At 45.5% G+C, this 13,650-nt stretch overlaps 2 protein-coding genes across 2 annotated transcripts in view; both read left to right on the top strand.

Moving 5' to 3' along the window:
• ATF7 (activating transcription factor 7) overlaps window positions 1-4,119 on the top strand; it is a 100,052-nt gene extending 95,933 nt beyond the window's left edge. Inside the window, exons 11-12 of the mRNA XM_090273292.1 lie at window positions 8-116; window positions 3,604-4,119. Coding sequence (XP_090129418.1) covers window positions 8-116; window positions 3,604-3,821 — 327 coding nt within the window. The 3' untranslated portion in view covers window positions 3,822-4,119. The remainder of the gene's footprint in view (window positions 1-7; window positions 117-3,603) is intronic.
• Window positions 4,120-11,958: 7,839 nt separating this feature from the next.
• On the top strand, window positions 11,959-13,527 carry NPFF (neuropeptide FF-amide peptide precursor). Its single transcript, XM_090273291.1, has 3 exons — window positions 11,959-12,862; window positions 13,092-13,213; window positions 13,320-13,527. Exons 1-3 carry the CDS (start codon window positions 12,758-12,760, stop codon window positions 13,435-13,437), a joined length of 345 nt encoding a protein of 114 aa, XP_090129417.1. The 5' UTR covers window positions 11,959-12,757; the 3' UTR covers window positions 13,438-13,527.
• The last annotated feature ends 123 nt before the right edge of the window (window positions 13,528-13,650 follow it).

The raw sequence follows: 13,650 nt of genomic DNA, 5'->3' as shown, positions 1-13,650 counted from the left end.
TCCTCAGAATGAAGTCACATTACTACGCAATGAGGTGGCTCAGTTGAAACAGCTATTGTTAGCTCATAAAGACTGCCCAGTCACTGCACTACAGAAAAAGACCCAAGGCTATTTAGGTAAGTGGCTCACAACCAAAGCAAGGTCAGCCAGTCAGTAAACTGCATGTACTGAATTATAAGTTTATAATTTTATAACTCCATTCTGAATGTTTTTTTGTGGGGGGTGGGGGCAGTCGAGGCTGATGAACGAGCAGCCTTTGTGGGGCAATCAGCCCTACAAAAAAAATGTTATTTTAGAATAATATAGAGTTATCTTAATTATCATAGTTGAAGATAGAGGGTAGCTTTGTTTATTGGTTGCCTACTCTGTGTTAGGCACTCTTACCATATTTCCAGTTCTCTTATGAAATACATATTTTATCTCCATTTACACATGGGAAAACTGCACTCATATTAGTTACTTACCTGAAGTTATTATAGCTGTTGAAATGGCAGAGCCAGGATTCACATCCAGGTCTTTCTTATTTTAAAGACAGTGCTTTGGCCTCAAAGAGGATATAAATAGCAGATGATAAATGGGGTTTGTTAAGCATTGTGATTTCGGGGTATATTTTATCTTTCTCATGATGGGCTGGTGTTGGTTTTACTTCATATTAGATGAGCACACATAAAATAGTACTAGAAAGATACGGTCACAGAGTTTCGCTCAGGACAAGCACAATCTTAAATCAAAATTATTGTGAATAATTTGCTTATGGATGGTAAAAGCTAATAAATCATTTCCCTTTATAAATTCATAGAAATGTTGGCTATCAAGTTTTGATATATTGAATTTTTTTCCACTATCATTTCACAGATGTGTTTTCATAGAAAACGAGTAACCACATCACCAATTTTAAATATCTCTATTTTAATTTTAATTTTAATATGTGCTTCAGGGTACATTCATTTACTAAGCAGATGTTGATTGAGGCTGTTCTGTGTTGGGCACTGTTTTATATGCTGAAGATATAATAGAAAACCATAGATTAGATTAAACCCTTAAGGTGCTTATATTTTAGTAAGTGAGACAGACAATAAATGAAATAAATAGGTACAATATATGGTATATTGGTAAGAGTAAATGCATGGAAGAAAAAATAAAATGCGGAAGAGAAATATGAAATGTTGGCACAGAGCTGAAATTTTAGATGAGGTGATTACTGAATAAACACTTTAAGGAAGTGAAGGAGCTGACCATGCACTTATGTGGGAGGAAAGTACTGCAAGCAGGAGGAAGAACAAATGAAAGACCCAAAGAGGGAGTGTGCCTGGCACATTCTAGGAACATCAAGAAGGCTAGCCTGGGTGGATTGGAGGGTATGGAGCCTGGAGAGTAGTTGAAGATGAATAAGGGAAGGTAGAGGGAACATCTCTGTGTCCTTGTCAGTCATGGTGAGGACCTCAGCTTTTATTCTACATTGAGGACCATTAGAGGGTTTTCAGCAGAGTTGATCTGACTTACATTTGAACAGGATCAATCTGTTAGCATAGGAGTTCATGAACAGAAGTGAGCAGTCCCCTTAGGAGGCTATTGCAGTTATGCACAAGAGATGTTGGAGCCTTGGATCAGGATGGCGGAAGTTAAAGTGGTGAGAAGGGGTTGAACTCAGGATATGTTGAAGTTAGAGTTACAGGGTTTGGTGACAGGACAAATGGGGTAATATTATGAAGAACAAGAAAAATCAAAAATTGCACCAAAGTTTTTGGACTGAGCAACTGCAATAATGGATTTGCCATTAATTGAGATAGGGGAAAGGGTAGGGGAAAATAGATTGGGAGTTATATTTGGTGCTCAGTTTTGGACATGCTGAGTTTAAGAAGCCCATTGGTCTTGAAGGTAAAGTCAAGTAGGCAATGGTTATGTGGGTCTGCAGTTCAGAGGAAAGGCTGAAAGATATGACTGTGGGAGTCAGCATATAGTTAGTTTTTAATGCCATGAAATTGGATGAAATGTTATTGTCAAGGGAGAGCACATAGAAAAGAGAAGTCCCAGGACTGAGCCCTGGGGTACTGCAACATTGGAAGTCAGAAAGATGAGAAGGAATCCACAAAGTGACTGAGAATGAGCAGCTGAGAAGGTAGAAAGAAAACCAGCTGAATAGCTGAGTGTAGTGTTCTGTAAACCAAGATAAGGAAGTGTTTCAAGATGTTTAGTGATCAACCAATTCAAATACTTTTCATGGGCTAAAAGGAAGACAAGGACTGAGTATTGATCAATATGAAATCTATATACTGTAAGTTTCCTACTCCAATCCCTGTAAAAACTCTGATCCATTAAACTACTTATCTGTTAACAGCAAAATGTCTTTTAGTTCCTGCTGTGTGATATAGACATTATGGTAGGTACTTAACACAAGACAAATAACACTGTCCCTACATCTGAGAGGCTTCTAGGGTTGTGTGGAGATCAACCTGTCAACCTGTTAATAGGGTAAGCACAGATATTCCAGTTAAAGAGTCCTTAGACTGGGAGCTTCCTGAGGACAGGGCTACCATTTTATTCTTTATGTACCCCTGTGTCTGGCACATGAATGATGCTCAGTAAATATTTGATGAATAAATGAACGTATGCTCTGAAAGCACAGGCAATGAGGTTAATTTCCTGAGTGCAACAAAAAAAGGCTTCACAGAGGAGGTAATATTTGGTTTCTAAAAGAAGACTCAAACATTCTTCAGGTCAAAAATACCACTAACTGTTGGAAGTTTGCCCTTATTCCACACATCTCTGTGTAAGCAGACATAGAGGCCATCTGGTATTTCAGAAAACTCCTTGACTGATGAGCAACGTGGAGTTGTCTTTGTATGCAGTTCAGATATTTGTGTTGTTGTCACTTTAGGTGGAGTGACATAACTCATAATAAATGTTTTGAAAAAATAAATAAAAATAAATGTTTTTTTTTATTTTATTTTGCTTTTTCAATTACAGTTGTCCCCTTTTCCCCTAATTTCTCTCCCCCACCAAAATAAATGTTTTGAATCAGTGATACCTAGATAATGATTAGTCAGGAGGTTCTATAGACTTCTTTGGGGTTTGTTGTGTTAAGTGTGCCTTCGCCAAGGTACACTGATCATTTATTACATAATTTGATTATAGCTTGATATTTATCAGGCTTACCTATGGTGCAACTATATGCTAAAGGGATATTTTAAAAAATGGAATGATTCAGTTCCTGTGGGAATTAATCAGAGAAGATACCTAAAAAAGAAATCTATTTTAAGTCACGTTTAAAAGTATGAATAAGAGGAAGAGTATTCCAATAAAGGTAATGAACTACATAGAAAGACCTAGAAGCCAGACAGTGTAATTAACATGTTGGGGATACACTTTATTGGGTAGGTAGGTTAATTTTCCTAGTTCTTACTTCCCTTCTCACAGCTTACTGTTTCCTAGCTCATTCATAGATTAGAAATGAAGATTCTGGGAAGTTTCTCCCACCCCCAAGAAAATAGGCTTCCTTTTCCTTTGGTCTGCTTTAGAATTATGGCAAAGGTAGTCCCGCCTGTTTCCCCATTCTGTTTTCTAACCACTTTCTCTCTGTTCTTTGCTCTCCTTCCTTGGCAGAAAGCCCCAAGGAAAGCTCGGAGCCAACGGGTTCTCCAGCCCCTGTGATTCAGCACAGCTCAGCAACAGCACCTAGCAATGGCCTCAGTGTTCGCTCGGCAGCTGAAGCTGTGGCCACCTCAGTCCTAACTCAGATGGCCAGCCAAAGGACAGAACTGAGCATGCCCATACAGTCGCATGTGATTATGACTCCACAGTCCCAGTCTGCAGGCAGATGATGCCTTCCCTTGTGGAGAAGTCCCCAGCCAGAGCTCGCCCGTCTCAGAGCCAGGAGAGATGTCATCTTATCCCCTCACATCTGCCTTGGACATGGCAGTTTGGGGGGTAAACTGTGTGTTGTGAGTAAAGGACAGATGTGGGGCTTCTCTTCAACCACATGGTCATGTATGTTGACACCTGTACTAGGAGCCTCCCAGCCCCAGAGCCATATAGATCATCTCCCGAGGGGGTGTTTCTGATGTCCCCACAGCCAAAGGCCTTTCCAGGTGGTCTGAACAATCATTCACCCTTGCCCAAGCACGTGTACTTCTCTCTTTTAACACTAACCCTTGCACTTCTAGTTTTCAGGTTTCCCAGTTCCCTCTCTTCCCACTAAGCCATGACTGTTACCTTCTTGTTCCTTAGCAGCATGCCACTTCCTGCTAGGTAGAGGGAGCTAGAATCGATGGCATGTCACCTGCTGACCCAGCCTCAGCCCCCTCATGGACTCAGGACTTTGTGTCCTAGTGGCTGCTTATTTATCCCGTTTTACCCATCCAAAATTCTAATCAAAATATTCACTTAGGGAGAATGTAAGGTTACCTTTAATGTATGAAATAGCAGTAATTTCCAGTTCTTCCATGAACTTTAGTCCTCCCTATCTTCTACCCCCCAAAAATATAAAAAATAAAAATGAAACAAATACCAAAAAAAAGCAAAAAGAAAGCAACAGAAATTCCAAGAGTTCTAGTCCTTTTTTATCTATTTCCAGAACTAATTTGGGTACCTCATTTTGTCTCTTGAGCTTTCCCAGTCCAGTGGCAGGGTCTTTCCCACCTCCTGCCAAGCAAGCCTTGGCAATCTTATCTTGTGGCCTTATTAGATATGGCTTGGTAGTGAGAAGGGGAAGAGCCCAAGATCTGATTGGCTGACTCCTCCCCTCCCTGCTCCATCCTTCTTCAGTCTAATCATCAGGTCAGGCAGCAAAGCTTGTTCCATCAGGTTACTGGATTTATTCTTTGATAGTTTATAATATAGAGTACTGACCAAAATATACGTAGTCCTTTTGGTCATCTTCCCACTCTGCCTGTTCCTCTTCATTCCCCTGTCCACATTACTGCTTGTCTCTTCCATGACAAGTTCAGATGCAGCCTCATGGAGGCCGTTATGTAGCTCCTCACTTCCCCCCATTTCTCAGCCTCACACATCTGTCTTCTGAGCTAGGATCTTACATGCACAAGTGTTGCACACCCTCTGGATCTGCCTTCTCTGTCAGCAAGCTCCTAGCATAGCCACTAGGTCTCTCTGGTTCTGCAGTATTTCATCAGTTATTTTCTGCTCTCTTTTCCATAGATGCAATGCTTCTCCAATGTCCAAGCTCCAGGACTCTGAGGCATCATAGCCAAGGTCCTGAGAGGGTTTCCTTGAGTATAAGGTTGGTCAGGCAGAGCCCGGGTGGTGGCAGGTGCAGTACTAATCTCAGCAGAAGAGCACTACTTCAGTTGAAGGGCCTCGTCTGCCTGAGAAATTAGTGACTATTGCTCTCAGCCATTCTTACATTTGAAGAGTAGGGTTACAGGGGGAGAAATTCATCCCTCTTGTCTCTCTTTCTTCCCCATGAAGACTTCTCATCTTCCTTTGGCTCTGAACTATGCGATTTCTACCAGGGCCATAGGAAGCAATCCAAAGCCAGGGCCCTGTGGATAAATATGTCAACTTTAATAGCTCTTCAGTATGAAACCCTTCCATTTGTCCCAGAGCCACCTTCTGCCATCTGCCAAAGCCAAGAATGTCCTTTTCTCCTACCTCCATCTTAAACACACATACAAAATAACTCCCAGTTTCCTTTATTATTTGTCTTCTAAAATTGGCAGTCATAGGAGAATGAGGAAATGTTCTAAGCTACAAGATTCTCATCTCAGAGTGATAAACTGGTGAGCCAGTCAGATGACACGTTCTACTGCATTTGTTTTTAATTTTTCCTCCTGCTTTTCAGAGTCCGTGCTGAACAAGCCACACCTGGTGAAGAGAAAGGAGAGAAAACATGGTTTTCTCATTCTCTACCACCCGGGACCCAAAAGGGACAGCCCCTGAGGAGGCTCAGATTGGCAAATGGCATGGCAGATGGTCAGGATGCAGGTTACCACCTGGGGACTCCACTTGCCTTTAAAAATTCACAGCCATAACTTATGCTCAGGACTTTTCTTTTAGGTGGTTGCTCCCTGGGCTTTTCTCCTGCTTTAGTTTTGTTACATTTTTTTTTTTTATTATCTTGATTTCCCATTAGCAGCCTTGCCCTTAAGCATGACTGAGTTTATGACTCCTAAGGAGCCTTCATAAGACTCTTCACTGTTTTTCTTCCCCCTTCAGTCAAGTATTTTTCAAGTTAAGAATGAGTTTGTCACTACACATGCCCTGCCTCACTGCTTGGCTTTGGAGGCAATTTGACTCCTGCCAGTCTGTCCCTGAGTAGGATGGCTAATTTACATAGAGGGTCTTACTTTCTTAGCCCCCATGTCTAATTCTCTTAAATTAGACAGACATGAGAATTATGTCTAATTCTGAACTCCATGTCTAATTCTCATTTTCATCAGTGGGAAGTTAGTATTAGGGACCTAAATGAGGGGTATCGACAGAACTAGAGGAGTAAAGCAGCAGTAACACCCAGAAGGGGCAGGACAGAACCCGCAGGCAGCTCTTTAGTTGGTCCATGGTCTGACTAAGAAGACAGAGCAGTTGCTTACCCTGAAGGCTCTCTTATGGTCAAGGGGAAAATCATTGATCTTCTTTCTGCTGCCAGCCCCATGGTCGCTCTCCCTCACTCTTTGCCTTCCGGACTCACCTGGACGAGAATCGGACATCATGGAGGATGTTACTTAGCCCTTCTTAAGAACCATGGCCTTCCTAGGGACCTAAGGAAAGACACTTTTAAAAGAAGCTGGGAGTGTGGACCCTTCGGCCTGTTCCAGGTGAACGCATGACTCAGGTCCCTCACTTCACTCCAAAGACACAGCTGCTAGATAACCAAGGCCACAGAGAAAGGGGCCAGAACTAGGTCTTCTGGAATGCAGGCTTTCTGCCCTACTCCCTTGAAAGCTTGCTTAGAGTTGAAATGTCTGAAAAAGGCTCTGCTACAACTCGGGTAGACTAGAAAGAGTAGGACTTTTTTTACTTATTCTTTCCCTGTTGCTTGTATAACCGGAATCTGGCTTCCTTCAGCCTCCACTCCTGTTCTTGGCCCTAAGCACTAGACCATATACTCTCGGTGGTGGCAAAGAGGTGACCTCACTGAAGCTCACCTTGCTGCCTTCCCTCTGCCTGTTGTGTTCTTGACTCCTTTCCTCATTCACTGCCCTCCAGCACCACACATCCTGGTAGATGGGGTGCTTAATCATAACCCTGCCCTCCCTGTCTGCAACCTGAACCACCAAGCAGACATCAAGATATTCCTCCTCCGGTTTCTGAGGCTCCCATGTTCCACACTGAGGGGCTCCTCTAAAGGTGCTATAGCCCTGAGACAGCTCTTCCCCCAGAAGTTCTCCCTTTCTTTCATAACCTCCTTTCCATCCCCAAATCATTATTTTCCATTAATATTGTACATTGTATACACAGGAAGGAAATGTATTTTTTTAATTTCAAAACCAGCCTGTTTAGAATCCTCTCCTCCTTGCTGTATCACATATGCCTTTGTTGATGTGCTCTTTCTGCTTTCTTTAGACTTTTGTTTGACAGGGGCAGAGGGAGGAACAAGACAGGTGAGGATCCTCAACCTCCCACAACCCTAATCATCCCCTCAGAGTACAGAATTGATTCTCTGTTTCTGTTTACAACATACACGTGCACACAGACGTAAATCCCCACCCTCTCCACCCCGCAGGGCACTGACCCAGCAGGGCACTGACCCAGCAGGAATGAGCATGGGTGGCTGCTGGCCACTGTTCCCACCCTCCCTACCAGTTCGTTCATCTCTCTCTGGGGTAAAGTCCTAGCCCAGAATGAGAAAAGACTGGGGAGAGTAGGGAAGGTTAAGGCAGCTTATGTCCTTTGTAGATGCAGGTTTGTATTGTAGCTGCTAGGGTTTGTTTTTTAATGGCGGCTGGTAGCACAGAGATACCTTACCAGCATTAGCTACTACTGGTGAGTGAGGTTTTAGCTGTAAGAAATGGCTATGAGCACTAGTTTCATTGACTCCCTCAGGGCAGTGGTTCTCAGAACATGGCCCAGGACCAGCAGCACCAGCATCTGGGAACTTGTAAGAAACGTACATTTGGGTCCCACCCCTGACCTATTGAATCAGAAACTCTGGGGATGGGCTCTAACACTCCAAGTGATTCTTACACACACTAAAGTTTGAAAACCATTGCCTTAGGGGCAAGCTGGGAATTTCTTGTAGGGTGTCAAGACTTTTAAGTACCATCCTCTGCCTTAGCACTAACCTATGTATTTTTCCATTTCCTCCAGTCCCTCCCTCCACTCCCATTGAAACAACCACCACATCATTCATCTCAAAATCTAGGTTTGTCTTCATTCTACTTGTCCCTAAAACCTGTCCTGCGACAGTCTGGACAGGTGCTGTTCCATATTCCCTCCAGCGTGGTCACTCCATGCTCTTTGTTGCAGGAAGGACCAGCTGGAACTTTAGCTGTCCTGTTCTCCTGCGCGCACACACACACATGCACACACACCTTCAGGCAGGGAGATCCGCCTCCAGCCCCAGAAGTGGTGGCTGCAGCCTCCTGACATAGTATCTGTTGAGAAGAAAACAGTGGCTATCAATGGTTATATCTCTGCTCATCTGTATATCTTTGACATGTAGCAAAACCTCTCCATCTCATCAAGGAACTCCACTGTGGGTCTGAGTCTCCCCAGTCCCCAGTGGTGGACTTTGACAGGTGGGAGCATGCAGTGCTACAGGCTATTTTGTTACAAAACCATCTCCCTTTCCCCTCCTCCGAATCCAGCGTCACCCCTGTGAGCAGGCTCTCACAATCTCCCAGGACAGGGCTGAGGCAGAGTCTTCGCTCTATTCTCCCTAACCGTCCCTTCCTTCCCCTTTGCTACTCAGCAGTTATCCCCCAGCCATGCCTTCTCCCTCTTTCCCTTGCCCTGACATATATTGTGCCTTATTTATGCTGCAAATATAACATTAAACTATCAAGAGAACCACTGTTAATGTCTGATACTTCAGTGCTCTGATCTACACATCCCATTAGCCACTTTCTGGGAACTCACTGGGTTTTCACATCTGTGATTTTCCTCACTCACTCTCCCATTCCTTCGGACAGAAAGCTGAGATTCTTATCCTTCCTTTTTATGCAATGAAGACAGTCTATAGAGAAGATGGGTGGTTTATAAAAATTATAAAACGTGGGGACCAGGGCTCAGATCTGTGCACTGCCCTGGGGACAAGTGCCCTCAGCATCATGGGAGTATGGTCACTAGAGGACTTGTGTGGCTTTATGTGGGTGGGAGATGGGATGGGATGTGAAGGCAAGTGTCCTCTTATCTTTCAGAGTTTTGTTCCCACTCTTCCTCAACAATTTTTTTTTTAAACAACAAAAATAAGCCCTGCCTTCAAGACGTGTCCAACATGACTGGGGAATGCACAGAGACCAAAAGAGAAGCTTTCTATGATTCTATGAGTTCTGTGGGAATGAGGGGGAGGGAGAGCATTGGTTAGAAGCAGGTAAGAGAGTTGTCAAGTAAAAGAGGTAATGCTTAGGAACCGTATGAGTAAGGAGGTATAGAGCAGTCACTACTAAGTGCATCTGTGTATCCCTTAATAATTGTCACAAGTGAGCGAGTGAGCCAGGCTAAGAACTTGACCAGGAAATAGCAGGTGCCTCTGAGGGTTTCCCAAAAGGAGAGAAATTATCTAAGAAGCTGTCTGTGGCTGATGTTTGGTATAATTGACACAAATAAGGAAACTGAGTCTCCATAGGCAGTGGTGGTCTTCATTGTGTTGTGGTCAGGAACACATGGGGGACTGGAAAAGGGTAAGAAACGGGGTTCTGAAGGCCAAACACTAAAGCCAAGATTAAGAAGTTTGGGAAGTAGAAATGGGACTCTGAAGGCCGGGCAGTTTCCCATGTCAGCAGGATTAATCCATTCCAACTACTAACCAAAGGAGAGACCAGTCACCTCCATCCTGGGGGTAGGAAGCCAGTTAGATCAGCTCCTTTCTTTTTCTTTTTAGGGTTTTATTTATTTATTTTTAGAGAGAGAGGTGAGAGGAAGGGAGGGAGAGAAACATGATATGTGAGAGAGAAACTGCAATCTGTTGCCTTTCTCATGCCTGCAACCCAGGCACGTGCCCTGACTGGGAATTGAACCAGCGACCCTTTGGTTCTCAGGCCAGCACTCAATCCACTGAGCCGCACCAGCCGGGGCTAGATCAGCTCCTTTCTTGATGCAGCCTGAACTAAGATAGTGTTGTACTTGGTGATCAGAGAAATAGTAGAGGGAGAAGCAGCAGAGTGGTTAACATTCATTGAATGCCTGCTTTGTGCTAGGTGGAATGCTAGATGATTTGCATCATTTATCATTCACAGCAACCTCTTGATAATAGGAGTAGTTGCCTTATTTTATTGATGATGAAGTGAAGTTTAGATTAAGACATTTGCCAAAGGTGCACAGTGAAGTGCCAAGAGCTAGGATTAAAACTGAGTTTTGTCTGACCCCAGAGCCACTCTTTGCAGTGCCCCATCCACCCTCTGCTCCTCTGGACTTCAGTCAATGAGAACAGGGACCTCACTGTGGAGCAGGAACCGTTTCCCACAGAAGAATCACCTATGTATGGTCTTTTTAAAATATATATTTTATTTCTAGAGAGAGAGGAAAGGAGGGAGAAAGAGAAACATCTATGTGTGAGTGACACATCCCTCAATTGCCCCTCACAGGTCCCCATCTGGGGACCTGGCCCGCAACCCAGGTGTGTGCCCTGCCTGGGAATCAAATTGGTGACCTTTTGGTTCACAGGCCGGCGCTCAATCCACTGAGCCACACCAGCCAGGGCTACCTATGGTCTTAATACTCCATTTTAAGAAGTGGTGAGACTAGCCCTCACTGTTGTGCTCAGTGGATTGAGTACTGGCCCGTGAGCCAAAAGGTTGCTCATTTGATTCCCAGTCAGGACACATGCCTGGGTTGTGGGCCAGGTCCCCAGTTGGGGGCACACGAGAGGCAACCAAATGGATGTTTCTCTCTCTCTTTTCTTTCTCCCCCCCTTCCCCTCTCTCTCAAAGGAAATAAGTAAAATCTTACATTAAAAAAAAAAGTAGTAGTGATGAAACTACAAGATGTAATGATGAATGTCAGATTCTGTGCTTGGAACCAGCCATGAGACAAAGCTTACAGAGATTCATCCTAGTTTAGGTTGCATTAATGGAAATGTAGTATCTAGAACATCCAGATCAAAACCTGCTCTGATCTATCTACCCCCAGTACAAACTGGTTTATAAATGCCTTAAAGAGGGGGGAACACGTCCCCTTGAACAACAACAACAAAAAAAGACAAGTAGAAGAATGAAATGTCTTCCAACCTGAGAAAGGCTTGCGTACATCAAAGAATCAAGAGTCAAAGAATCAAGAGATGTTCTATGAGACAATGAGGCAAACTGAGACCCCCTGGTGGAGGCCACAAGGAGACGGAAACGAGCTCAATGCAAGGATAAATCTGGCTGGAGACTCTCAGGAAAAGGTAAGTTCCGGGGACTGCAGTGTATTGAGACTCCTCACAGTGTTTTCAGGACACTTGCTTTGTGTCAGCTCCTGTACTGAATGGATGACCAAGAGTGTTTGAAATAGTGCTCACCCTAGGAAGTGCTTTTTTTAATGTTGCCACGTTTGAGGTGAAGCAACTGCAGTCGAGAGGTAGACGACTTGCCCAAGGCTGACTCATAGGCTACAGTACCACTCTGGTGGGGATGCTGCAGAAGGGATCCTAGGATCAGAAGGGAAAGGGCAGCAGATGACTTTGAAGGACCCCTTCCCGAGAGGCAAGTATTTCCTAAGGCTGGTTTCTAGTCTCCTGCCCCAGCAGGTCAGAGCCAGGCAGAGGTGGGGGTGACTAGAGGGAAGTGGACAAAACAATAGTGCAACCCCAGTATTCTGCCCCTGCCTCCTGGGACTCCTTGGAGTCGGGGCTTAGGATCCTCCATCAGCCTGACTGTTCAGAGCTCTCTTGCAGAAAAAGGAAATGGCTGGACCTGACCGTGTGGAGCTGTGACCACAGGGTGGCAGCAGTGCCCCAGCTGTGGAGGAGGGCTCCCCGCGCCCAGGTGAGGCAGGTCCTAAGCAGTGCTCTCGAATGAAGATAGGATCCATCTACAAGGATTTCTTTTCGTTTCCTTCTGTATCTCACTTTCCTATCCACAGGCAAATCTCCGAGGAGTGACTCCATTTGTAGCCCTCCAAGAAGCGCATATGAACAGATGCAAATGGGCTGGGTGACCCTGACTGCAGCCCCAGCCAGGGGAGGAACTAGGCTGGATCTTCCCGGCCAGCTCTGACCCATGCATGCTCTTTCCCCTACTCCCTGTTCCAGGACACTATGCCTAGCCCTTCCTGACAGGACTTTCTTTATGCTTTTATTCTACAAGTTAGAAAAGAGAGGAGGTGATCAATTGGAGCTCTCCAACCTGTTGAGGGATTGGGGGTTCTTAAAGGCCCCCTAGGGCCTGGCTCTGACAAAGCATCTGCAATTAATGATGCTTCTTGAGCTCTGGAGACAGGATTTATGCATCTAATAAAGTCTAACTTCAGGCTTAGGGCCTGGGGCCGGAGGCTGAGAGCAGGAAGTCCCGGAGGGGCCATGGGCGGGGACCCCAGGGGCTCTTAATGGAGCCGTGCCTTTCCATTGCCTGCTCTGCATTCCCCCTCAGGCTGCTGTGGGGTGGGGGACAGGGGGACAGCAGGTATAAGAGGCAGATGTGGCCGTAAGAAGGCAGATGACAGCATGGATTCCAGGCAGGCAGCAGCGCTGCTGGTGGTGCTGCTTTTAATAACAGACTGGGGCCTCGCTGAAGAACCAGGGGACCAGGATGGAGGTCAGATCTTCATGGTAAGTTAGCACTCCCTCCCCACATCACTATGTCCCCCTCTACCTCAGCTTGAGACTTGTGGTCTTGGTTCACACACTCTAGTGGCCAGGGTCTTCACTGGGTCCTCACATCTGAGGAAAGGGCTCCTTAGCCCCTAGAACTTGCCACTGGAAGCTATATCCTCCTTCTGGTGACCTGAATGTCAAAAGTCTTTGGCCATATTCCCTCCTGGGTGTCCCTGTACCACAGGAGGAAGACTCTGGACCCCGCCCTGCACAAGATGCCAAGACCCCTGGGTCACCCTTCCTCTCCCTGCTTCAGGCCATGCAGAGACCTAGCCGGAGCTCAGCCTTCCAGTTTCAGCCCCAGAGGTGAGTCTGAGAGGGGCACAGGTAAGACAGCCAGAGGAAGAGGAGGGAGGGGCTAGAGGAGGGGAGGACTGGAAGGACCTTCAGCTGAGGACGGATCTTTCCTAAGGTTTGGCAGAAACACCCAGGGCTCCTGGAGGAATGAACGGCTGAGTACCCGAGCTGGGGAGGGGCTGAGCTCCCTGTTCTGGAGTCTGGCTGCCCCTCAGCGCTTCGGGAAGAAGTGACATGTCATCCCTTGATACGTTTGCATGCAAGGCCCACACCCCAAAGTGCATGTGTGTCCCCCAAATAAAGCTGCCTGGCTTCTGAATCCAGATGTCTGTGTCTGAGATTTGAAAGGGCTGGGAGGGAGCCCAGGGCAAGAACCACCGCCCCTCCATCTCCACCAAACTCTCCAGGAACACAGGTGATGGGGTTCCCAGAAATCACTGCACCCA

The sequence above is a fragment of the Furipterus horrens genome, unplaced genomic scaffold (genome assembly GCF_987537825.1).
Source record: "Furipterus horrens unplaced genomic scaffold, mFurHor1.1.pri manual_scaffold_4, whole genome shotgun sequence".
In the NCBI taxonomy this organism is placed as follows: Eukaryota; Metazoa; Chordata; class Mammalia; order Chiroptera; family Furipteridae; genus Furipterus; species Furipterus horrens.
This window is presented reverse-complemented; position numbering and strand designations above follow the sequence as displayed.

Coding starts and splice junctions, on each gene's coding strand:
- NPFF (XM_090273291.1), top strand. CDS start 12,758: ATGGATTCCAGGCAGGCAGCAGCGCTGCTGGTGGTGCTGCTTTTAATA. Junction 12,863..13,091: donor ATGGAGGTCAGATCTTCATG/GTAAGTTAGCAC, acceptor CCTGTACCACAG/GAGGAAGACTCTGGACCCCG. Junction 13,214..13,319: donor TTCCAGTTTCAGCCCCAGAG/GTGAGTCTGAGA, acceptor ATCTTTCCTAAG/GTTTGGCAGAAACACCCAGG.